General features: G+C 49.2%; 1 protein-coding gene across 12 annotated transcripts in view; it reads right to left on the reverse strand.

The window, feature by feature from the left end:
* Window positions 1–25,943, reverse strand: part of FAM168A (family with sequence similarity 168 member A) — a 215,785-nt gene continuing 189,842 nt past the window's right edge. For 3 of the 12 annotated variants that reach the window (XM_047752780.1, XM_047752771.1, XM_047752772.1), the window contains exons 3-10: window positions 24,142–24,222; window positions 18,357–18,383; window positions 13,512–13,523; window positions 12,521–12,646; window positions 5,537–5,718; window positions 4,545–4,719; window positions 3,162–3,292; window positions 1–2,241 (exon numbers count right to left, since the gene is read on the reverse strand). In XM_047752780.1, the coding sequence (XP_047608736.1) occupies window positions 3,180–3,292; window positions 4,545–4,719; window positions 5,537–5,718; window positions 12,521–12,646; window positions 13,512–13,523; window positions 18,357–18,383; window positions 24,142–24,222 (716 nt within the window). In that variant the 3' untranslated portion in view covers window positions 1–2,241; window positions 3,162–3,179. The remainder of the gene's footprint in view (window positions 2,242–3,161; window positions 3,293–4,544; window positions 4,720–5,536; window positions 5,719–12,520; window positions 12,647–13,511; window positions 13,524–18,356; window positions 18,384–24,141; window positions 24,223–25,943) is intronic. The other 9 variants (XR_007130804.1, XM_047752775.1, XM_047752774.1 and 6 more) reach the window with 9 other exon arrangements.

The following is a 25,943-nucleotide window of genomic DNA, read 5'->3' on the forward strand; positions in this document are numbered from 1 at the left end:
TTACTGTTATAGTCATTATTATTATTTTGGCATTTTCCAAACATATATGACATAATTTAAAACAACCATCACCCACCCTTATAAACCAGAGAGGAGGAGGAGGTATTTGAAAAAAATGAATTAACACTGGAAAGCTATTGTTTTTAGGCGAAGCCTCTTGGGCACCCAGAACAGACCATTTAGGACAGCTGGGCTTCTCACTGGTTCTGCATTTCCCTGGAAGGCCAGGCGGGTGGGCTGCCAACTCCTGGCTCTGGGCCGAGGATGCTGCTGGGCTTTGCCCTCCTGGGAACAGCCAGACAGCCTCTGCGGTCCTTCTGGCCCGAGGGTTTCCTGATTTTCTTCCCTCCCTTAGGGAGACATGGGAGGAAGGGGTAGGGATGTGGCCAAATATGCATGGATTTAAAATGAAAAGAGTTATTTCCAAGTTCTCAGTGTTACCAGTGACCCCCTTTTGTACAGTAAAATGTTCCTTTCCCGCTCCCACTCCCAAAGGGGCTGCTGGCTCAGCCAAGTGCTGGGCACAGGGAGCTGTGATAGACAACAGGGCTCTTGGCTGAGACCAGCGGGGCCTCTTCTCCCAGGAAAGCCCCTGTCTCCTCCTCCTCTCCTCTTAGGATGAGGGGCTACCGTCTGAAAAGCACAGACTCCTGTTTAGCCAGCCCACCCGCTCCTTCTCCTAGGGCTGGAGTCAGGTATGGCATGAGAGTTCCCGACGTCTTCACAGAATTTCCAAACGCTATTTCTTCATTGGCAGTTTCTGCCCCCATGTGACCTCTGCCCAGTCTTCAGCCCCCACTTTTGGAATCTGTGCAGGAAAAAAGCAGAACAAAAGCCCAGAGACTGTTCCAGAGCTCACCAGGTGTGGGCGCTGCGGACTGCATTTTTCCAAAACTAAGCCACTCCATCCCCAGGTAAATTTTCCTGGGCAGCAGTGCCCCTAGGCAGGAAGGCTGCATTTAATGCTAATTTACTGCGAAGTCTAGGGAAGTCCTTTCTTCTTCTCTGGGCCTCAGCTTGCTTATCTGTCGAGTAAGGGATGGATGAGATGATGCTAAGGTCCCTTCAGTCCCGTGAGTCTAGGAAATGTTTATTGCTATTGCTTTCCTTCTCTGTCCTGACCTTCAGAGCTGCCAGCACGTGCCCACCGGGAATGTGGTTCATTCACTCTGGCCGTGAATGCACAAGGTAACCAAGAGCTTGGCCTGTCTGCCAGCGCCATGGACAGAGGGGCGAGCCCTGGCACTGGGAAGGGCGAGGGGAAGGGCGAGAAATGCCGGAGGTTTCCACTCTGATCAGGAGCAGGCTCCTCATCAGAGTGGATCCAAGAGGGCTCAGAGGCCAAGGTGTGGATGACACAGGGCGCCTGGCCTTCCAAGGCTGTGGGAGGCTGGGATCCCACTGTCCTGCAGCTGCTGGGCAGGTCTGAGGTCAGAGTCACCTTCGGAGGAAGTGCCAGGTCAGTTAAACATCACTGTGCAAATTAGAGGGTCCAGGCTCAGACAGCGTGGCCAGAGACCGTACAAACCAAAGCCAGCAGGCAAGTGCCTCACTCTCCTCTTCTCTCTTCCTCCCCATTTGCCCTCCCTCCCACCCCCCCCCCCCAAGTTCTCCCAAAGAAAGAATCTGGTTTTCCCAGGTTCTCATCTAGGGGATTATTAAGCTGCTATGAACCCTCCTACCTAATCAGGTGGTTCTGTTCTTGGTCTGTTGCGATGGTTCTCAGAAGACATTTCACTTGGTCAGGACATAGTAATGTCTTAAACCAATCCTGCTTGAGAAAAATCAAAAAAGAAACAATCCCCCAGAGATGTGGTCTGCTCAATGGCTCTGAGTTCCTACTGTGGACCTGAGGGCCACGTCTAGTACATCTTTCAAAGGAAATCATGCCTTCAGCTGAACCACTGCAACAGACCCCACTCTCTGCCTGCTGCCAGTCTGGGCTCCCTGGGGACTGAACGCCTGGGAAGGAAAGAAGAGCAGAGAGGAGGTGCCTGGTCAGCTAGGAGGAGGGTGGAGCTGGAAGGGCAGCGCCTAAGAGGGGGGCAGTGGGGAGAGGCAGGAGATTAGAAAAAGCAGCTTTTACAAAAACCAAAACTAAAAACCAAAACCGTTAAAGATGCATAAAGTGACCCTTGCACTTCCGTTGTCTCTTCTTGCAAATAGAGGTGGTGCTGCTAGGGAGCTGCTCCAGCACCTGGGTAAGACTTGAGTAGTTGCATACAATGTGTGACTCCGGATCTGGGGAAGGAAGGGGGAAGCCCTTAGTGACAGTGCTATTCCTGAGACCACCGCAGGAAGCAACTGGGCCTGCTCCCCACCCCACCCCTTGAGAGCCTCAAACCGAGCCCTCTGTGCCTTCCCAGGGGAGCTGCCTGGTTCCTGTCCATTGCCCGGGGCTCCTAGAGGAGGAGGGGCTGGGGAGGTGAGGAGCTAGAGCAGAGGATTTCAAAGTGACAGCCCCCCACCCCCAGCCCTGCAGTCACTGGCAGTAAAGTGCTGGTGGCAGGAACTGGCCTGAGGTCTCTGCCTGGCCCCAGGGCCAACACCTGACTGAGGGATGGGGCCCACAGTTAGCAGTCTGCCGACTGTACAGTAAAGAACACAGAACTTTGTACTAGAGGACTGCAATTCAAGTCCCAGCTTAGCTTTCACTGGTTAAGCGATGTTGAACCTTGTATCTATAAAACAGAGCTATCAATCCTCATGTCACACATCTACTGTGACATATGTAAAGAATCCAGATATAAAGTGACAGCTGTCATTAAGAGTGGTATTAATGGGGTGCCCGTCGTGGCTCAGCAGAAACGAATCTGACTGGCATCCATGAGGACGCAGGTCTGATCCCTGGCCTCGCTCAGGGGGTTAAGGATCCGATGCTGCCTCTGTGGTGTAGGTCGCAGACGCAGCTTGGATCTGACGTGGCTGTGGTGTAGGCCGGTGGCTACAGCTCCAATTGGACCCCTAGCCTGGGGACTTCCATGTGCTATGGGTGCAGCCCTTGGAAAAAAAAAAAAGGTGGCATGACTGAATGTGGCGCAGGAAAGTAACTCGGAGACTGCCGCCCGCCTGCGCTGGCCCCGGGGTGGTGCGGCAGACCCAGCGGGGGCCGGAAACAGTTCTGTGCTTTAGTCCCCCGCCTCTCCCGGGGCTCCACTCACTTGGATGGGCTGCAGGCTTTACCAGTGCGGGGGCACATAGCTGTACGCAGGGGTCCCTTGGGCCCTGTATGTTGGCATGGAGACAGGGTGAGCCCCAATCGCAGTGTGCTGGGGTGCCGTCAGCAGGGTACCTGAGAATCCAGAGAAGAGTCACCCTGATGAGGCCGGCTCGGGCACTGGGCAAAGAGGAGGAAGCCGCCTCTTTCATGCAGCCCCCCCGCCCCCTGGGGCGGCGTCTCCCGCGGGGAGCCCTCCTGATGCTCCAGGACAGTCACTCGCTCATCTTCAGTGGCCTCCTGTGTGTGTCCTCTCATTGCGCAAACATCACCCTGAGGGGTGACGGCTGTTGACATGCTTGTGTTCCCTCTGAGGGCAGGGCTCTGGTCCCCAGGACCCAAACAACACGGCAGGCACCAGCAGATACTCAGAAACGTGCTGAGCCGACTGGAGAGGGAGAGGCCTCGACAGTGCCCTACCGTCGGGGCAGAGCAGTATCTGAACTCCCGCCTCTTGCCCACTCAAGCCCTCGTACTCTCTTCCCTGAGAAGGCGATCTAGCTCATTCTTTCAAAGTCGGCTCTCTAAAGCTTGGTCAGAGTCCTGTTTTCTCATGCTCTTCTTTTTAATGTCAACCCATCCAAAGACTTCCCTAAACCTGCTCTTCCTCTGGCATCTCTCCCCACCCTCATCCTGAAGGTTCCTGAAGGGCAGCGCTCCCAGCTGAGCCAGAAATGGAGAAGGGGTCTCCTGGACGCCTGCTTCTCCTAAGCCTCGCAATTAATTATGGGACACATTCTTAAACTCCTGCCTGCTAAGTAACATTGCCCCAGGCCCTCCTCTGTGGAACCCTGCTGCCACCAGAGCCCCAGCAGCAGCATCTCGCCTCTAAACTCCGGCCTCCCCACGGCCCCACCTGCTTCCAGCCCCTCCCCGTCTAAGCCTGCCTCCGCCTTGCAGCCAGAGAGGAGGAGTAAATGAAACCCCACCTCTCCTCTGCTTACACCCCGTTCCCTAAAGGTAATCAAGACTCTTCAGCGCCTCCTCTCTGACGACGGTGCCAGCCACCCTCCCCTCCAGGCCCGACTCCCTAAGTGTTAGACCACATCCATCCTGGGGACGCGCTTGACTCAGGCTCCTTCCATCCTGACTGCCTGTCTCCCTCTCATCGCTCTGCTTGGCTCTGTTGACCCTCCAAGGCCCAGCTCAGGAGGGCCTCCTTGGGGAACTCCTCAACCCTGTGCAGACGCAGAGGCCCTGCCTCTGGTTCCTAGAAGCCCCGGACTGGAATTTTTCATGCTCTGCTACAGTCAATTCCCTGTGTTCTCTGCTCTGTCATGGGTTCCTGGAGGAGGGGGATGGCCACCAACACAGATGCCACCCTTACCTGCCGACATCGCCATGGTGGTGCCAGCCACCATGCCCATGGCCACACCGTTGGTCCTGGGGGCGGCGACAGGCGCTGGGTAGATGGCAGAAGGAATGCTGTTGGGCTGGACGACCGTGGTGTGGTGGATGACGTGGGGCTGCGCCGCATACACTGGCTGTGTGTAGTAGGCTCCCTGGGGGAGAGGCTGGGGTCACACAGGCTTTCGGAAGGTGGGGCATGAGGGGGAGGGGAGGGGAGGGCAGCCTGTCCCAAACCCTAAGGGATGGGGTCAGACAAGCACCGGCCCGGGCGCACATGGTCTGGGCTGCAGCTGGGGCTCTGTCTTCCACGTGACTGGACAGTTCAGTGCTGAGCTCAGCTTCTGATCTGAAAATAAGGCTCATACCCTGTCTTGCCTTGTTCCCAGGGCTGCTATGATGATCTACGAACTCCTTGTACCCACGCGTACCCGTTCTCCGAACTCTTTAACCCCAATCTTAGCATTCAACAGTGTGCCTCCCTAAGACGCCTCAAACAGAAAGGCAGGAACCACAGTCGACGAGTGAGCAGGGCTGTGGGTGGGGCTGGTGGGCATCAGAGCCCAGGGCGCCTACACGCAGGGATCACTGGTGGGAGCGTCACACTGGGGTGAGAGCTGCCGTTCTGCACACTGGAAAAATGCGTCTATTTCCCTTTAGGCCAAAAGGTTCCTAAGGCGACATCCCACTGCCTTGATCACACGGCTACTTTCTGCTGCCACAGCCCACAGGTCTGCTGACCTTTGGGCAGAGGAGACAGGGGGCCCTGGATCATCTTAATCCAGAGCTTCTCAAATGTTTCTACTAAATAATAAAAGCCCTAGCATGTGGGCTTAGGCAGAGTCAGGGAGTGTGCAGACTGCAGGGCTACTGCGTCCACGACACAGTGGTGACAGCTGGTCAGAGCCATGACCCCTCTCTCCCTCTCTTCTTCACCACCCTCCACCCCACCCAGGCTGGTGGCTCCTTTACCTGCAGAAGAGGTGGGCCCAGGCTTCCACATGTACCCACCTGGGCATACAGGTTCTGCTGGGGGTAGGCACTTCTGATGGGATACATGGCCGTCTGATAGGGGTTGGGTGACGGGGAGTAGGGGGGCGGAGCAGTATTACTCTGGGTCGGTGGGACCTTGTACGGCGTCCCGGCAGTATATCCTGTACCAAGGCAATAAGAGAGACTTCCAGTTAGTGGTCAGACCGGCATCACCGGAAGGCAGCAGGTCCCAGTCACGACTCCCCAGACAAGCATGGGCTGAATCCAAGCTGGAAACACAGATGAGAACAGACAGAGAACAGGGCTCCACCCAGAGAGCCCTGGCCCCAGAGGCAGCTCCCTCAGTCCTGGTGCACAGGGCTGCACGTGCAGTTCTGACATCTTTTGTTTCTCTGGGCTCAGGGTTCTGATGTATAAAAGAAGCTGAAACCAAATGATCTCTTAAGGGACCCTTGCAGCTTGGAGAGTCTAGGATTCTGAGCCAAGTGCCAAGAGACAGGCAGAGGCAGATGCACGGGGACAGGGACCCCCCCCCCCCATTGCTCGCTGTGTTCTGCGCTCCCTCTTCTAGCTTGTCTGTCTCCACGTGCAGCCCGGGCGGGGGGGGGGGGGCATCTCCTGGTGCTACTTCCTTCTGTCTTGCTTTCTCCCTTACTCTCTTTTTCCCAGTACCTCTCTCCCTTTCTGGACTGCCATCCACCATGCTCCCCTTCTTCCCTGCTGAGTTTTAGGGTGGAAACCACATACACTGCTCAGAGAGCCTCATCTTCTGGGATGCTGCACAACTCTGCCTGACACGGCTGGCCTTTCCGCCCCTCTTGGGGGTTGGGCAAGAGCCACTGATGCCCCAAGGACTGAAGTCAGGGATCCAAAAGGTTCACACTGATCTGGAACCCAGACCACGTTGGGTCAGCAGGGTGGACCGAAGCTGGGGCTGGGGCTGGAGGTGGGAAGTCAGGCCCCAGGATGTTCACAATCAGTTATTCTGACAAACCGTGTGACCTTTGAATCTTCTGGAAAAGAGAGATCCTAAGTTCACAGGGAAAACCGGAAACAGCAATCAGTCAGGAACAAGACTGTATCCTCAAAGAATGACAAAACACAATGACTCCATGGAACCCACGTCGTGCCCACTCTCTCTCTCTATATGCAAGGGGACCCGGGGTTCAGAAAGGGCAAGTCTTTTTAGGAATGTCATCTTCTTTCTGAGTTAAAAGCACAGTGCCAGGGGACCTTGGCTTTGAATCTCCAATGGGGTGTCTGTGGCCGGAGCGTCTTCCCCGTGGTCCCCATTCCGGCTTAGTCTGGCTGCCACATCACGGAACCCCTCTTGGTCTCAGGTCTCTCACCTACAAAATGCTCACCAAGGACCCTTTCAGTAACTTGAAGCTGTTTTTGCAAGAAAGGACTGGGGGCAGAATGAAGTGGGTGCTTTACTGGAAGCGAAGAGGTCCAGGCTTTCCCCCAGTTTGCTATGACAACTTCTGGGCCTTAGTCTCCTATTTTGTAAAATTAGAAGGTTAAGAAAGAAGATCTCTTCTTGAAGGAAAAGATCCTGGGTCTCTTCTACCCTAACGCCCAGTTGAAGCAAGCTGCCACACGGTCAAAAGTCTCTCCCAGTTCACACCAGCTTCAGCTGGGCGAGCCCCCTGCCTGATGAGGTGCTCCGAAGGGAATGAGAGCTGCTATTTGGTCACCACACAAGGCGCCACCAAAAGAATCCTGTCACTTATCTTTCCACCTGTAGACCCACAGATTGTTCCATCAAAAACTGGAGAAACTGATTTTGTGGTCAAATGTGCCTGGGAAATGAGTAGCAATACAGATGGGGTGGAAAAAGTACATTAACGAGAAGAGGGCACTGCTAAGAACTGCAAGTTAACTGCAAGTGGAGGTGCAAGCCAGTCGAGGAAGCGGTCCAGAGTGGATTCCTCTGAGTTTCCAGACTGTACAGCTAAGCCTGAACCATGGTCACAGGAGAAGCAGCAGACACTGCGGGGGAGACAGCGAGTCCAGGTGTGAGGACAAGAAAGGAGCCGTCTGAGGTGCACTGCGCCTTGGGGATACGTTTACTCATCTCTAAAACAAAGCGGAGTCTCAGGATGGGCATGTCCCAAGGGATCAGACCGGACTATGCTCCAAGGGGTCCTAACCGTTGTTTTGGAGGGGGGGGGGCAAAGAAAAGGAGGAAGAGGGGGAGGAGGAAGGGGACAGAGAAATGTAACCTAGAAATCGAGAGAAACAGGCTTTATTCCATGACACTGAGAAGTTTTAAAATGATAGGATGGGATGAACTGTGAATCTCTAAGATAGAGATATGCAAGAGACTATTTCCAAATTTACTGCACCACAGAATCTTTCATTTATACTACTCACATTTAAAACATGCAAATTACATTTTCTTTGTGTGACTCCAGCTTGTTTTGGTAAATCAAGTCCTCCTGTAACACAGCCATGCCTATCATTTACATACTGACTATGGCTGCTTTACCGGTAGAATGGTAGGTAGAGACCATAAGGCCTGAAAACACTAAAGTATTTATAGGAAAAGCCTGCCAGTTCCTGATTTAAAGGAATAACACAGGGTAGGGGGAGAGGAGAGCAGCCCTTTTCCATGCAGGAGGGCAGGACACCCCGAAATGCTAAGATGCCTGTCTCTGAAAGCTATATAACACACGGTTGTGGTTAAGAGGTGTCTGGAGCCAGACGGACGGCGTGGGTCCAAACCCCAGCCCTCCTACTTTGCAGCTGGAGAATACATCCGTCTCCTCATCTATAAAATGGGGATAATAATAGTTACTGTGATTAAATACATTAATTACTAAGTGCAAAGCTCTTAGATGCATGCCTGACACTTTATTTAAAAGCAGTTCATAAAGGTGAGCTATTCTTTCCCTCACTGTATAGAGAGATAAGAAGCTTCCTGTCCAGGCTACTCAAGAAGAGACCAGTCCAAGAGACGACAGACGACGGGAGGTTAAACCACGGCTTCTATCGTGTGATTCAACTTGGAACACAGACTCCAGGATTTTAAGACTCTAACATTTTATGGTTTAAAATGCCATGATTCTTTAAAGATAACATGCGAGTGATGCTCATAAAGTCTTCATGACTTTCCTTTATGCTCCCTGAGAATGTGCCCGACCCCCGAGGAAGCCTGCACTAACCCTCTGTGCCACAAGGACAAGTGTCGTACAGTGCCAAGCCCATCCCTCTGAGGAGAGTCTGAAGGCTCCCAGAGGCTGCAGTGGGATTTGGCTTCCACACCTAAGAACAACCTTGTCTGAGAATGCTTCCCTTCTTCGTTATGAAATGAGATACACACAAACTCAGAATACAAATCAGAAGCTAAAATGCCCTTACTGGCCAAAAAGATAACTCTGCCTGTTGGTCCAGACAGGTTGAAAGGGAGATGCAGGACTGCAGAGCTAGAAGGGACCTCAGAGCATCAGGACCAGCACAAATGGTTTACAGATGAGGTAACGACCAGATGCTGAGAAGGAGCGGCTGCTCAGAGGACCCGGGGCTCGGGACTCCCTTCTCCAGCCACAGTGCTTCTCAAGATGACCATTTGATGAGCCCCTGTCCTGGACTGTCAGTGACTGAGGTCAACTCTTCCCTCCAGGAATACCTTCACTGGACTAGATCACATCAGAGGGCCTTTCTAGTGCTGATATTCTAGGCTCTGAGGATTCCAGTGAGGCTTTGAAGAGATAAGCATTACACAGGGCATTCTACAGCTGAGCCGTGGTCCCGTCTATACGCCTGACAAGGATCACTGGAAATTCCCCTGGAGCTGATAGCTACCTCGGCCATCACATAATTCAGGGTGTACTTTATGCCACTAAGTTAAAAAAAAAAAAAAAAAAAGGCTGCTGGACTTGGTGAAAACACAGCAAAACACTGCCAAAACAAGAACTCGCTGATTTTGCTCAAATGAACTTAGATTCGACTCACACCACAAGGGGTCTGGGTCTCCTGAAAGCAGACCTCCCATGTCTGAAGGTCACAGAATTAGGACTTGGGAATGCTACACCTTAAGGACATCAGAGACTTGCATTCAACTCTTTCCAACTCAGATGAAGAAGCTGGAGCCCAGGAGGGCAGCAACTTTTCCAAAACTGCACAGCAAATCAAAGCCGAGCTGGGCCCAGACTCCAGGGCTTACTGTGCCCTGGGCAGAGCTCCCTTCTGAATTACAGGTCTCTATACAGTCCAATCTTGGGCATGTGGTGTATTGGCCTTTATGTCATTTCACAAAAGGCAATACTGTGAGAGAAAAAAGGAGCCCTGCCCTAGGAAAGAGGCTTTGTTATGGTACCTATTCTTTCTCTCAGGTTCCTAACCATAATTTCAGACTCCATCCAACAGGATCATAAAGAGAATGCGTACATTAGCGGGATAAAACCTTTTCAGCACTCTCTTCAATACTTCCGTGCGGTCACACATCTTTTTCAGTTGTAGAGCCCCTAGCTCTTTCGAATGCATTGATCCACATGTCAAGGATGCCTTTTAGACTAATCGGTTTATTGACTATCAGATTTAAACGTCTGGACAAAGCTCTATGTGTGATTCTTGCCTTGACCCCAAGTCTCCTTGCTGGCAGCTGGACGAGAGAGTGCTGAATTAAGTAGGGGGGAACCTAATTACAAACAGGTTTAGCAAGTGTTTAGTGAAATCAAACTGAATTTGTCAAAGTGCCCTGAATTTTCTGTGGCATTAAAAGTCACAAAAATCCGTGTGTTGAGAGAAGCCCTGGTGGGGTAGGGGAGGGTCAGTCAATCCCACCTGTATTTACTAATTACAAGAAGAGGGTACGGTCCTTCTTGGCCCTTTCTGGGGACTGTGATAACCTGTGAGAGGACAGCGGGCTGGAGCTACTGGACGTTTCACTGGAACTCCAGGAAGATTTCAACATGGCAGAAGGCAAGGCCTCTGATACTCAGGACTTCTCTCTGTGGAAAGGGCTGCCTCTGGAGGGAAGGAATGAATACTCGGTACCTGAAGATGTAGTTGGCCAACTACTGATCTGGGGGCGCTAGAGAGGAGGCCCCGACAGGGTGGAGGATATGGGGTGAGAGAAGCAGAAGCCTAACCACTAGAGGGAACCTGAAGATGACTGAGTCCAGCCCCCTCATTTTACATTTGGAAAAAATAAGGTCCAAAGCAAAGACGAGTTATCCAAGCTTTTACAGAACCAAGTCTAGAATCCGACTCTTTCAGCCTCCCTCTCTAGGCTTCTTTCTGCTACACTACAGCAGGTGTGTCTCTATGCATCTGCCTCCACATGTGCACACATGAGAGAATGTGTACGTAGACGCCCATTTACCTATGTAATATCATAGGTACCTGGAAGAACTCCCTACTCCTATCATCCCTCTCTTAACAAGAGTAAAATTAACCTCATGAAAAAAGTCAATGCTTGAAACTTAACCTGGGTGGGAGGTCCCATTGTGGCGCAGCAGAAATGAATTCGACCAGTATCCATGAGGTTGTGGGTTCGATCCTGGCCTTGTTCAGTGGGTTAAGGATGTGGCATTGCTGTGAGCTGTGGTGTAAGTCGAAGACATGGCCTGGATCATGAGTTACTGTGGCTGTGGCATAGGCCGACAGCTGTAGCTCTGATTTGACCTCTGGCCTGGGAACCTCCATATGCCACAGGTGTGGCCCTAAAAGGACAAAAGATTTAAAAAAATGAAAAAAAAAAAAGAAAGAAAGAAACTTAACCTGGGTGATACCTTTTTCTAGTTGTGCTGCTTACTGGTTGGATGGCTTTGGGCATATTACCTTTCTGCGCCTCAGCTTTCAGACTGGAATAAAAATCCATCTGAACAGGACTATGGTGTCGATTAAATGAGAGGGTGATTATGAAAGCATACTCTGCAAAAAGTTAACAGTTATGTTGTATAAACATAAGCTGATGTTGACATTTAGGGGAAATGATACTTAAGCAGAAAATAACATTACAAAAGGAAAAAAATACATTGTATTCTTCCAATTTGCTTATTTAATAGTTTAATACTTCACTGAACCCCAAACTAGTGATCTGAGTCTGCAACATCTTTCTGAGGGCTTGTCCAGCCCCTGGTGGCACAACTTAGGAGACAGATGCTCACCACATCCAAAGCCAGCCAGTCCTCTTCTGGACAGTTCCAACAAGGCATGAAGTTTTTCCTTACACAGAGCCAAAATGCCGCTAAGTAATTTCTAAACACTGGTCCTCATTTTACCCAGTGGAGCCAGTCTGTGTTAAAAATCAGATGGGAAGGTGAAACCATCAGTCACACCACTGAGCCACAAGTGCCTGTGACCAACCTAACTAGCCAGAAGGTTTCTGTCCTCCAGGAGGGCTCCCTTGCAGACCCTGCTCCCACGGGGTCACTTCCACGGGGCAGCGTTTCTCACGCAGGAGGCAATTTTCCCCCTGGGGGATATTTAGCAATGTTTCAAGATATTTTGGGTTGTCACAAGGAGCATCCGCTACTGGCATCCAGTGGGTAGAAGACAGGGATGTTGCTAAGCATCCTAAAACGCATAGGACATCACCCCCCACTCCCCAAAAAACCCCAAAGCATTATTAGCTGGTCCAGCTGTCCACAGTACTGAGGTTGAAACGCCTTATGCTAGCTGGAGGACTCCCTCTGTCCAAAGGCCCACGAGCCTTTAAATGTGCTCTCTGTCCTTTTCCTTGAAATGCAGTAAGAACCCTTTCCGTCATCAAATCCACTGGCCAGGTGGGTCCTTCCTTCTCCCTCCCTCCCTGCTTGTCTCCTCAAAGCCAGGTGTGCATGACCAAAGAGGGTGACCTTCCCTCTATGAGGAGGGCCAAGTTTTTGGTGGGCAGGAGAATCTCTTTAAACAGTGTCTAATGTCGGTTTTCAAAGTTCCCTTTCCTTTCTTCCTAAGAGACGAATCAGTCCCAGCCGAGGGGAACAAGGAAAGGAGGAGACAGGCTGTATTTACTGAAAGCCGCAGAGGATGCTTGGTAAGTTCGGTTCTCGGTCCCGGTGTCCACTGGGAGGTGGAAGGTGCCTTCAGTGCCACAGGAAGACGAGTTCTGTGGCCAGGCCTGTTTCATCAGCAGAGTTGCTTAAGGGAAGACACAAGAATGGCATTAGGCAGAAATAAGAAGTGGGCACCACCAATCACAGACACAAAGCAAGGGTCTTGTGCTGGACGGAGACATGTAACCCCAGGGGCCCTTGTTCAGACATAGAGGGTGGTTCGGCCTTTCTGAGCAGGGTGAGTGGTTGGGGCAGTGCTGAAATGAGCGTCCGAATGACCTGAAACTGAGGAAACCTGAGCTTATGCTGACCAGGAGAGTCAGGATTTCCTACTCACGACTCAAACCTGAAAATGCTCATGAATGCCGCCTTCGACTGCCTGACATTTTGGCCAGAGGCTCTGGGCTATTCCTTAATCACTCTCATCAGTGTGTAGCAACTTGGAGCCTCTGACTGCATACTTGGCCAGATCAACTGAGTACCCTCTTTTTACGCCTGAAATCTCTTCCGGAGGTGTATTTAACAAGGTTTTCAAAGAGAGACCTCCAAGTCCTAATTACCATATGACATAAACCTTGCTGGACTGCCACCTCTTCTAAAGGGTCTGCGCTTCGGCAGCTTAGGAGGCATAGGCTGTCCAGTGGGACACTCCCTGCAAATCCCCTCTCCTGTACGCCCAGCCGGGGCCAGCCAGACAGACCTCTTGTGCAGCTTTATACTTCCTGCTGAGGTGCTACTGGCGCCTGACCTGAGAATTATGATGAATGAGAGATGATTTTGGGGGCCATTAAGAAAGTAAATGACAAACTTTGGGGTAGGTGTGAAATAGAGATGAGGCCTAGTTTGAAAGAAATCTGCAGACTTCCCAGGCTGACTCAAGGCTCGCTTGAGAAATTTGAAGGATGATGCTTCTTACGTTCTAGAAGTAGCGAGTGACTCAGAAAACTTACCTCCATGGTGTCCTGTGGGGAAGGAGAGAGGAAATCGGGTTTCAAAGGGTGGGAATGGCTAACATATTAGATATTTCCTTGATAAATTTTCAAACACTAGAGGAGAAATGCCCTTAAGCCAAATTTCTACTTATGGCTAAAGAATGATTTTAACAGTATCTTTTCCACTCAAATAAGGTCTTGGGAGTTATGGATGTCGGATGTCTGTTAGTATTAGCAACAGTCAGAAATACTTGAATTATTTTAACAAGTGGCTAAGATAGATGGTATGAGAAGCAAGTTTGGCTCTACCCTCTCATTCCATCAAGACAAAGACAGCCCACCTCCGGAGAGACCCCAGGGCCCACTCTGCCTGGCCAGGTAACAGGAAAGGCCTCTGGTTCCTTCAGTCAGGGAAGTACCAGGGCCAGAGGAGGGGGGCAAGGACTCTGCTGTTTTTGCTGAACCAAGGATAGAGAAGTGTAGCTGTTCTGGGCTGACCCTGCGCTTGCATCAATGGTGTGCAATATATACAGCGGATGCTGAGAAATGAGGCGGAAATCACGGGCAGGGAAGTGACACTAAAAGGAGAATTCTGGTAGAGGCAATGGAGACTCAGCAGAGTTCCATGCAGAGTCCAGGGTATTTGCTGGACATTAAGACATGGCTCTGTAGACAACACAGGAGGAGGGCAGTCAGTTCCGAACAATTATTTTGGGTTTCTTTTCCTGGGGGGCGGGGATGGGTGGGGTGGTAGGATTAATAAAGGATCCAATTAGTGTTGAAAAATCTTATCAAAATGGTTCCAAATTTAGAACCGGACACTCCACATGGCTGGAAAGCCCTGGCCACCCAAACCAACGCCCTAAAAACATGCCTCTCTGAGACGCCAGAGAGAGCAAGCTCAGGCCCCCAAGACCCCACCAGGGAGCAGGAGGCCTGAATTTGTCTGCAGAGAATTTGGAGATTCTGTTCTGGTCTAGTTTTTAATCCGAGTGGAGCATACTTTACCATAATTTTCATCCCAAGCCAAAAGTCTGACATTAGCCTGAAGGACTGTGTGACAATTCAAGTAAGTAAATAAAAATTAACCAGAGTGACTGAGGCCTACACTGCACTCAGCACTGAGGGGAGCGCCACGGTGGACAGGAACACACGTGGGTCATGGTCACCGCACACGAGGTATTTATGGTCTAGCTGGGGATGCAACACAGCCACACGCCAACCAGAGAGTGAACAAGACAGCATTACACACAATAAAATAAGGTTCCAGATTAACCAGGAAAGAAGCAAGTGTGACTGTGCCTTTGATTATGTGTTTTCTAGCTGAGCAAATGAACTAAACTATACATGTTCCTTCAGGTTTCATCATAAAGAGAACAATTACTAATATTTTCTATATTTCTCTGTGTATATGAATACATGATGCTTTACATAATTGGGTAAATATGAAGACTACAAACAAAACCTATGACAGCTGTCAGCCTGACTTCCTCATTAATGAGCTGTATCACGTCATCTTCCTCATCCTTGTAAGAGTCTAAAGTATCCATCCTGTTGCGATAGCAATTCAGAGCTCAATTGTGGATGAAGACATTCCAGCGGAAGCTTTCAGAGGCACATTAGCAGAGGCAGCTGCTCCGACAGGGCCCAGCCGCTCTCGGGTGCCATGCAAGGTAGCAACTCCTAGAAATGTTTTATATTTTGAATAAACACAAGTGTAGACATTTGTCAAATACCACTGAGGTGTACACTGGAGCCTAGTGGCCTTCATGGAGTACAGTGTATGCACAATTCCTCCATCTGGAGAGAGAGAGAACCCGTGGCGGGGAAGGGCTATGGCCCAGCCACAGCATGCTGCCCACGTCCAGGTGCTGGGTTGTTCACGTCCCTGGATACGGGGCCCTCACGCCCTCTGACACTTGAACAATCTGTTAAGCACACTTACAAGAAGAGGCAGCAAGGGACCATCATCCTGAGCAAGGCCGTAAGTTAGGAAATCGGAGTTCTAGCCTGGGCTGTGCCACCTATTAGCTGTGGAACCTTGGGCAAGTCACTACGCCTTTCTAAACTTTAGGTTTGTTGTCTTATAAGATGGCAATCATAACCACTCCTTGATTGCTTCACAGTATTGATGTGAGGATCAAAAACCAAGTGTCCTCTGGTCTTACGATTTCTTTTCTTTTTAGGACCACACCTGTGACATATGGAAGTTTCCAGTATAGGGGGAGAATCAGAGCTACAGCTGCAGGCCTATACCACAGCCACAACAACATGGGATCCGAGCCACATCTGCAATCTACACCACAGCTCATGGCAATGCCAGATCCTTAACCACTGAGCGGGCCCAGGGATCGAACCCACATCCTCATGATAACTAGTCAGGTTCTTAACGCACTGAGCCACAACTAATCTTACAGTTTCTAACTCTGGCATCTTGTCCACTCTTCCATCCCTGCAGTTGTGGACAGCTCTACGGGAAGATCCACCACCTCTCACCTGAATTATTGACGTCTCTTCCTCACTGTTCTTTCCTTTTTTTTTTTTTTTTTGGTCTTTTTTCCTTTTCTAGGGCTGCTCCTGCAGCATAAGGAGTTTCCCAGGCTAAGGGTCTAATCGGAGCTGTAGCCACAGGACTACGCCAGAGCCACAGCAACACTGGATCCGAGCCGCGTCTGCAACCTACACCACAGCTCATGGCAACGCCGGATCGTTAACCCACTGAGCAAGGCCAGGGATTGAACCCACAACCTCATGATTCCTAGTCAGATTTGTTAACCACTGAGCCATGACGGGAATTCCTGTTCTCTGTGTTTTTAAACTTGCCATCTCCAATTTCTGAGCTGCATTAAGAGTGATGTTTCTTTTTTTCTTTTCTTGTCTTTTTGCCATTTCTTGGGCCACTGTCGTGGCATATGGATGTTCCCAGGCTAGGGGTCTAATCAGAGCTGTAGCCACCGGCCTACGCCAGAGCCACAGCAACGTGGGATCCGAGCCGCATCTGCAACCTACACCACAGCTCATGGCAACGCCAGATCCTTAACCCACTGAGCAAGGCCAGGGATCAAACCCGCAACCTCATGTCTCCTAGTCGGATTTGTTAACCACTGCACCACGACAGAAACTCCAAGAGTGATGTTTCTAAGATCTAAACTGAATCACAAAGGCTTCTTTCTTAAGAACACTGCATGATTCTCTACCGTGTAACTCCTAGTGTGGCACTCAAGGCCCAGCATGACCTGGTTCTAGACTTCCTCACTGATTTCACTCTCAAACGCTACACAACAGCCACACCAACTGTTGATCATCCCCAGACTATAACAAGGAGCATCGTTTCCCTGTATTTTTGCTCACACTGCTCACTCTTCCTGGCATGTCTTTCCACAAATCTACCAGGTAAACATTCATTAAACATTCAATCATGAACTGAAGGCACACCTCTCCTCTGAAGTCTTTCCCCGCCTCTTGACCACAGCCCCTCAGGCATCCCACAGCCCCATCACTATCCCCCTTCCCGTGAATCTCAGAAGTCCCTGGACTTGCTGGTTTGTCCATCTACCCAGCCGCACTATGAGCTCCTTGAGATCAAGAACCCTATCTTCCTGACCTTTGTACCTTCAAAAGATCGGCTTAGGGCTTGGGACAGAACATTTTTGTGAAGAGAAGAGCTCCATGCACATTCTTCAGTATTTCTATTTCTGGTGCTTTAACTGGAGGGGTGAGGAAGCAGGAGAGCTCTCTCACTTTTTATGGAGTCTTCTGTTCACGTTCATACATCCGAAGGCAAACACAAACGACTTCTCATAAACAGTAAGAGAAACAGGTCTAGCAGAACTGAAATAATAAGATTACAAGGGGGCGAGCTGTTAGCATTTAAAGGGACCTCAGAGATCATCTGGAATAAAACACTTTATCTATGGCCTGGAGACATTAGCAAATTGCCCAAGATCACACAGCCCACAGCAGCAGCAAGGAGATTTTCATAGCCCATCTCTTACAAGATGTGCCGCACACAAATTCAGCTTTCAACATCCAAGTAATTCAAGGTTAGAAGTTGACAAAGGGTGCAGTTACTTCATGAAAACATTGTCCTGAGCAGCCCAGGGGAGGGTGGTGAAAGCAGCAGGTCCCTCCTATGGTCCCTTCCTGTCTAGGACAAAAAGGACCTAGTCAGGGTTACACTGCTGGGACCCTCACAGGTGCCCAGAAGTTCCCGTGGTGCCTTGGGCCTGGAGTCCACACTGCCCAGAGGATCCAGCTCTGGTCCCTGACTTATGAGCACACTTGACCCTCACCTCTCACCATCCAGGAAAATGCCCCCAAATGAGCCAGAGCTTAAGGTCTGGGCTAAGGGAATAGGTTGTCTCTAAAGTCAACCAGGTCTTCAAACATGTCAGACTGCCAATGGAGATAGTAAATCTGATCCTGGGGCAGACTTTTTTTTTTTTTTTTTTCATTTTTATAGGCATAATCCAGGTAATTCCTTCACAGGAGCTGCTGTAAAGCCAACAGAGGAGCCAGATAAGCCCAGGAATTTTTGTTCACTTGTTTGAATTCAGCAGCCACGTTAGGGTGAAGGCTTCCGACCTAGGTCAGATGGGACCCCGGAGGTGAGGAAGGGGAGAGACGCCTTTTAGTGCCATGATCCTTCACTGCTGCCCTAAGGGAGGGTTCATGTGTGTCTCCGACCCATGACTTTGCACCATCAGACATGTTCCTGCATGCTTTAGGAACTGCTGCTGAGCCACCTGGGGGAGCCCAAGCCTAGGGGATGGGATTTGGGAGGAAAGGAGAGGGGATCTACTATTGTTACAAGATAACACATTCATCGGCCATAATACAGATGAGGAAAAATAGCTCTCCTACCATAAGCTGAATGCAGGAACTGAAACTCTGTTGGATAGAAATGTTAGTTGAAATTACCACTAAGAATCTGTACAAAGTAGTACACATTGCAATTACAAAAACGACTTTTGTCTCAAAATAGCAGTTTTCCCCAGGCGAACGGAAAGGGTGCCAAGTACCTCTGCCCCAGAGAAGGTGACAGACTTGCCATCCAGGAAAGCCCATGTATTGAAAAGGGTACCTCCTTGGATGCCATGACATCTTCCAGGCAGCTGATCCAGAAGCTGCCTGGAAGTGGGTAAGTCCAGGCTCCTGCTCTCTGCTTGTTCATGCTAAGAATAAATTTCAATGCTCCCAAGCATTGCAGAGGGACTTCACACATGACAGAGCTTTCCGTGCCACACGCAGTAAACGTTCTGGGACAAAACCATCATCTTTGGCCTCTGAAGAGCTCTCTATAAAGTCCCAGAAGGCCAGGACCAATGCAGAGGCACCTAATTTCCTGAAACCTCTGGGAGAGTGTGGTGCTGCAGAAGGGCAGACAGATTGGCTTTGAATTTGAGCTCCACTGCTTTTTAGCTGTGCAACTTTGGACAAGTTATTTAACCTCTCTGAGCAAAACCGGAGGCAAGATGTTCGAACTCACAAGACCATGGTAAAAATTAACATTTGTGACAAGACTTGTATAGTGCCTGGAACATGCCAGGTACTCAGAAAACACCCATTCATTTTCCCTCCTCTTCTCTAGGCTCATCGTATGCAAAATGGGAGTCATATATTTGTACTTTACGAGGTTGCTATGAAATCAAGTGAGACAACAGATGACCATGATTTATAAACAGATTTTTTGGGAGGAAAGACTTCATTTCTGTCTATATGAGTTATCCCGTTTATCCTTTCCCTTCATTTTCAAGTCAGATTATCGTTAATGTGACATATCCTTTGGTCTCCAGATTCTGACACGTTTCTGTTGGCTCTGCCTCCTGAGGGGCCAAATAGTTCTTAAGTAAGATCCCTGAAGTCATTACGAGCTTGGGAAAAAAGCTCCAAGTACCCATAAGGCTTTCAGAACCAACGAAGGAGTGAAATTTTCCCTGCATCGTGGACAGATGACATCCTAGGGTGCTCAGGGCTGCTAAAAAAAAAAAAAGCTCTTTCTGAAGCAACTTCTTTTTTTTTTTTTTTGTCTTTTTGCTATTTCTTGGGCTGCTCCCTCGGCATATGGAGGTTCCCAGGCTAGGGGTCCAATCGGAGCTGTAGTCTCCGGCCTACGCCAGAGCCACAGCAACGCGAGATCCAAGCCGCGTCTGCAACCTACACCACAGCTCACAGCAACGCCGGATCGTTAACCCACTGAGCAAGTGCAGGGACCGAACCCGCAACCTCATGGTTCCTAGTCGGATTCGTTAACCACTGCGCCACAACGGGAACTCCTGAAGCAACTTCTTGATCTCCTTGACGAAGCTGAGAAAAACTTAAACCCAAGATCCTGGCTTTTTGTAGGCTTCTATCCTGCAGGCACCTTCCAGCAGCACAAATGACTGGCTCAGGCAGGGAGCTGAGAGCACCTGCCCTGTCCTCCCTGTCCCTGAGTCAGCTCCTCCACTACAGGAGCTCCTGCACCGCAGTCAGGAGACCTGGTAAATGCAGAGGCCAGCCTCCCAAATAGGACACAGGCTAGCTGTGTGTATGTGTGACTTCAAAGGCAAAGGGATTTCCCCAAGGTCACACCAAAATCAGTAGCAGAGTTAGTGCCCGAACCCTGGTTATCCAACTCCCAGTTTGGGGCTTTCGGGCACAATGCCCTAATAATACCACCCTCGCTAAAGGACTGTGTGGATTTCTAAGAAAATGGTCTGGATTGGTTTAGTCATAGTTTAGAATTATATTGACTTTTCAAAAATTGGGGGGAAATCAAGCTAGATGTGGGCTGATATCCCGTATGTTTTAAAATTAAAACTTAATCAGCACTTCATGTCCATCAGGAGCTTTCCAATCGCTCCATTTCTTCCTGCTCTGCAGTCTTGGGCTGCTCCCGTCTGCTCTCCCTCCCTCTCTCATCTTATTGCTCTAGCCTAACACCTCCATCTCCCTCTGGCCAGCTGCAACTACCATGCTGTGGTTACGAGTGCATGTAGACGTGGTGGCAAGACGTCTGGGTTGGGATCTTTGGGCTAAATCTCTAACTTCCCTGAGTTTCAGTTTCCCACTTGGAAAATGGGAATAAAAACAATAATGACCTCAAAGGTTTTTTGTGTGCTGTGAAACAAGTTAATATCCATAAAGAGCTTAAAATGGTGCCCGGGACATAGGAACCATTCAACAAACATCAGCTATAAGTTATTCCCTGTCCTTCTACCTTCTTGCCAAACTAACCCTAAAACAATTCTACGACCTACCAGCAGAAGTTCTGAACACCATGCAAGGACATCCCGGGGCCGGGGATGAGAGCCTTGACAAATCCAGCCTCTCCCCCAGGTGGCTCCTATGCCACACGGCTGTGCCACTGCTTGACACCTTCCTCTCCCACCTCTTCCAGTGAGGCTTTCACAGCCTGGCCACTCTCCCAAGACCCCTTCCTCTACCCCAGCTCATCCATCTCAGCCAATCAAGGTCATTAGACAAGAACGCTCCACCTCCCACGGGGCAATTTATTCTAAGCACATCCACCTGGGACCTTTCCTGTCATGTGAAGGAAGAGCTGCTCTCCCCTAAGAGGCACCCCACTCCACCAGCTCCCCAAAACAAAAAGAACAGGACAGTGAACTTCCCACCCCACCGCAGCCCCTGCGGGCGCCTGGCTCTAACTGATACCCCTTGAGCATTCCTGGATGTCCTCTCCCCCTGCTCCTCCCCATCACGCTCACGTCTGAGAAAACCCTCAGATAGCCCCACCTCCCATTCTAGTCAATGCCCCCCTGTTTTCCTTTCCCTCGCAGCCAAGCCTCTTGTAACTATGGGCCCTGTCTCCCAAGTCTGCTCCTTCACTCCCAGCCTCACCTCACTGACTGCTTCTGCAGAGGTCACTGCACCCGCGTCACCCAGATCCTGACCTTCTACAGCGACTCACCTCACAGTGTTTTAGACTGGAGAGGTGACCAAGCCAATTCACAGATCTCAGAACATTAAGATCTAAATCACTTCTTTATCATAAGATGACCATAGTTTTTTGTTTTTGCTTGCTTTTTAGGGCCGCACCCACGGTATATGGAGGTTCCCAGGCTAGGGGTCCAATCGAAGCTGCAGCTGCCGGCCTAAGCCACAGCCACAGTAACACAAGATCCAAGCCACATCTGTGACCTGCACCACAGCTCAGAGCAATGCCGGATCCCCAACCCACTGAGCGAGGCCAGGGATCGAACCTGAATCCTCATGGATCCTAGTTGGGTTTGTTAACTGCTGAGCCATGAAGGGAATTCCTACCATAGTTTTTAAGATAGAACTTACCAAACTTTTTTTTCCAGCTGCACCTGTGGCATATAGAAGTTTCCGGGCCAGGGACCAAATCTGAGCTGCAGCTGTGACCTATGCTACAGCTGTGGCAACACCAGGCCAGGGATCAAACTGGTGCTGCCGTAGAGATGCCAGATCCTTAACCTGCTATGCCCCAGTGGTAACTCCAGAACTTATCAAATTTGATTAAGTCTTCTATCAGAGAGAATTTCTGTAGCTTTTGTTGTTCCTGGCTATTATACATTCTTTGGGAAATACTGTATTGATTAAATGTGAATATCAAATAAAGTATCAATACTGAGATACCATTATGGAGTTTTTTATCCTGTATGTCACTGTTCCCCTCACAAGCTCTTTGAGGGCAATGACTGCAGTTTCACAAGTCTGAATCACCTACAGTGTGTTCCAGAGTGCCTAGGGCATAGCAGGGCCAAAACGAATGTCTGGGGAATGCACCTATATGAGCAATTTAGAATTAACACCACTTGCATAAAATTGCTCTTGTCTGCCAAAAAAGGTATGTGCGTGCCAGTGAGTGTAATATGATCATGGCATCATCCTACTTTAGAGAGGGGAAACTGAGGTTCAGAGAGGTCAGGGGACTTTATGGAAGTGACAGAATCAGAACTCAGTCTTGCGACATAGCCCATGTTTGTCTCTCATTTAAACATCCCAGAAAAAGGGGAATGACAGTAGCATGAGTACTGGATTGGCACAGAGAAGCATGAGACCCAGAGCCTAGAGATCTGCCAAAGGTTCTAGTCCATATGCTATTGCTGATTCACTGGGTAACTTGGACAAGACGCTACTTTTCTCTGGATCTCCCCTGTCAGGACAGGAGTTGAACTAGAAAATCTCTAAGGTCTTTTCAAGCTTTCTTTCTCCAGAATAATAATCATTAAGCAAGAAAATGAGAGTATTATCGTGACAGTCAAGGCCTTTCCAAACCTGGCCCTTGCATATCTGTAGTCCAGATTCGCCTATGGTGCCCCCGGCCAATAGTCACTCAACCGTTTTGACCACCTTGAGCTTCTTCAGTGTCACTCCTCACATCTCCATGCCTCTGTCCAGCTCTTCCTTCGCATGCTAAAAAGAATGCCTCTTGGGAGTTCCCTTGTGGCCTAGTGGTTAAGGATCTGGCCATTGTCAATGCTGTGGCACCGGTTCGATCCCTGGCCCAGGAACTTCTGCATGTCGTGGGTGCAACCAAAAAAAGAGAATGCCTCAACAAAAAGCAAGCAAAATGCCCCTTAGCTCTTCCTCAAGTCTCTACTGCTAGGTCCTCTACGAGGCCTCCCCTACTCTTTCGACCTCAGGCAGACTGTTGTCCCCTCCGCTTCCTCTCCTCTTGTCTGTATTCCTTTCACAGTGTTCATCATTGTTACACCACAGAGCTCCTGAGTTTACAGGCCAGCTCCCAAGTGGACTGGAAGCTACTGCAGGCAAGGATGGTATCCCTCCTTTTTTTTCTACTCGAGTCGGGAGGACATTCGACAAGTAAATACTTGCTGAGTAATGAAGAGGAGTAAATGGCTGGGTATAATGAAGACGGTTATAAAACCATCTCGAACTGTGGGGGAGGTAGTGCATGTCTCAGAGAGGTGAGGTAACTTGTCTTAGGGCTTCACAACTAGGGAGCTGAGGAATCAAGATTCAAACCCAGGACTGACTAACTGCAGATCCCAGATTCTTTCTCCTGCCCCTTGAGTGTTAAATCACCAGCTGAATGTGGGGGTTAAGATGAGTGATAATAAAACCTCTGCATTGTTCCCAACAAACTTTTTCAATACTTTGAAATCTTATTTCAACCCATATCCAAGGAGTGTTGGGGCTTTATTATTTTTGAAAAACAACTTCCTTGCTTTAGCTTGAGAAGCAGTTCTGTATTCTCTGGTGGCAAGTCTTTCACTCTCTTTGAATCCACATCAAGGAAGTCGTGTGTGTGTGTGTGTATGTGTGTACATGGCAGCCTCATCAAGGAAGTCTGCTCTGTGTGTGTGTGTGTGTACACACACACGGCAGCCTCAGGGGAAACCGAGCAAAAACTGGATTGGGAGACTGGGAGAGCAGAAAAGGTTCTGTCAGGAGGATGCATGTCTCAGACTTCCAGCAGAGGAGAGATGGACCAACTCTAAGTCCCCAGGAGAATGGAGGAGATTCTAGTCCCTCCCCAACCCGGAGGCTGAACTGCCTCAGTTCCCAAAGGGGACTCCTTGGAGAATCAAGCGTGGACAGGCTAAGCCCAGAGCAATTAAGGACAGGGAAAGGCCAGCAGTTGTTTGGGGTTTTTTTTTCCTTACTAGAGCCCCATCTCCCACCCCACTCACCACTGTTGCCTCCACTTTCTCCTTACCTGGAGCATAACTGGGGCTACTGGTGGGGTACAGGCTGGGATTGTAGGCAGGGGCTGCAGCTGGGTAAGCTGTGGGATAACCTAAAAGAGACAAAAAAGCCCCATTTAGTTGGCCAAGAAGAAAAGCATTTCTGAGGAAACGGAATCCGAGTCCCAGGCTTGGTCTTCAGTTTCTCCATGCACCACTGCCGGCAGTCTACGTGACTGGCTTTTAGTCTCGATTAAAAAATATCAATACTGCAATCCCAATACGTACACATTTTTCTTTCTTTTTTGGCTGCATCTGCGGTATGCAGAAATTCCCAGGCCAGGGATCGAACCTGTGCCATAGCAGTGACCCAAGCCACTGCAGTGACAATGCCAGATCCTTAACCAGTTGAGTCACACAGGAAATCCCCATTTTTAAATGCAGTGCAAGAAATATAGTCTATATGCTCACTGTAAAAAAAAATCAAAACACTAAAAAGTATATATTCACTTTCATATACCTGCCACAGCACTGCTTTCCTTCCGCAGAGAGGATAACAGTTAGGCATCTATGTCTTGAGGTGGTTTTCTACTAATTTTTTAATACATATGTATTCAGTGTTGAGGTTCCCAGGCTAGGGGTCAAACTGGAGCTGAGGCTGCTGGCCTACACCATAGCAACACAGGATCCAAGTCACGTCTGCAACCTATACCACAGCTCACGGCAATGCCAGATCCTTAACCCACTGAGTAAGGCCAGGGATCGAACCCGCAACCTCATGGATACTAGTCAGATTCATTACCGCTGAGCCACACTGAGTTTATCTACTCATCTATTGATGGACATTTGGTTGTCTCCACTTTTTGGATATTGTGGATAAAGTTGCTGTGAACACTGATATACAAGTATCTGTTTGAGTTTCGATTTTTTGTTTGTTTGTTTGGCCGCACTCACGGCATATGGAAATTCCCAGGCCAAGGATGGGACCCACACCACAGTATGGCCCCAAGCTGCTGCAGTGACAATGCCATATCCTTAACCCACTGTGCCACAAGACGAGTCCAATGTTTTCAAATCTTTTGGGTGTGTACTGAGGAGCAGAACTGCTGGGTTATATGGCAATTATATGTTTAGTTCTCTGAGGAATCACCAGACTGTTTTTCACAGTGGCACCACCATTTTATACTCCCACCATCACTGCAGGAAGGATTCAATTTTTACACATCCTCACCAACACTTGCTATTTTCTATTTTTTGATCACAGCCACCCTAGCAGGCGAAGTGGTATCTCTTGGTGGTTCTGATGTGCCTTTCCCTAACGACTGATGATGCTGAGCATCTCTTCATATACTGATTGGCCATTTGCGCATCTCTTTGGAGAAATGCCTATTCATAATATTTACCCATTTAAAAAACTGGGTTGTTTTAATGTTGAACTGTAGGACTTTTTAAGTATATTCTGTATATTAAACCGATCAGACTTAATTTTGATGAAGTTCAATTTATTTATTTTTCTTTTTGTTGCTCATGTTTTTGGTGTCATACCTAAGAATCCATTGCCAAATCCAAGGTTATGAAGATTTACCTTGTATTTGCTTCTAGGAGTGTCATGGTTTCAACACATTTATATCACTGATCCATTTTTGTATATGGTGTGAAGTAAATTCTACCTTTTCACTTTAACATTGTAAGCATTTTCCCATGTAATTATATATTCTTCAAAACACTTTTTATTATCTTTACAATATTCTGTAAAGATATAAAATCATTTAGCCATTACTGTTTTTATATATTTAGGTTGTTTATTATCAAGTTGTTGCAAATTGTGATTATT

This window comes from Phacochoerus africanus, chromosome 11 (genome assembly GCF_016906955.1).
Source record: "Phacochoerus africanus isolate WHEZ1 chromosome 11, ROS_Pafr_v1, whole genome shotgun sequence".
NCBI lineage: Eukaryota > Metazoa > Chordata > Mammalia > Artiodactyla > Suidae > Phacochoerus > Phacochoerus africanus.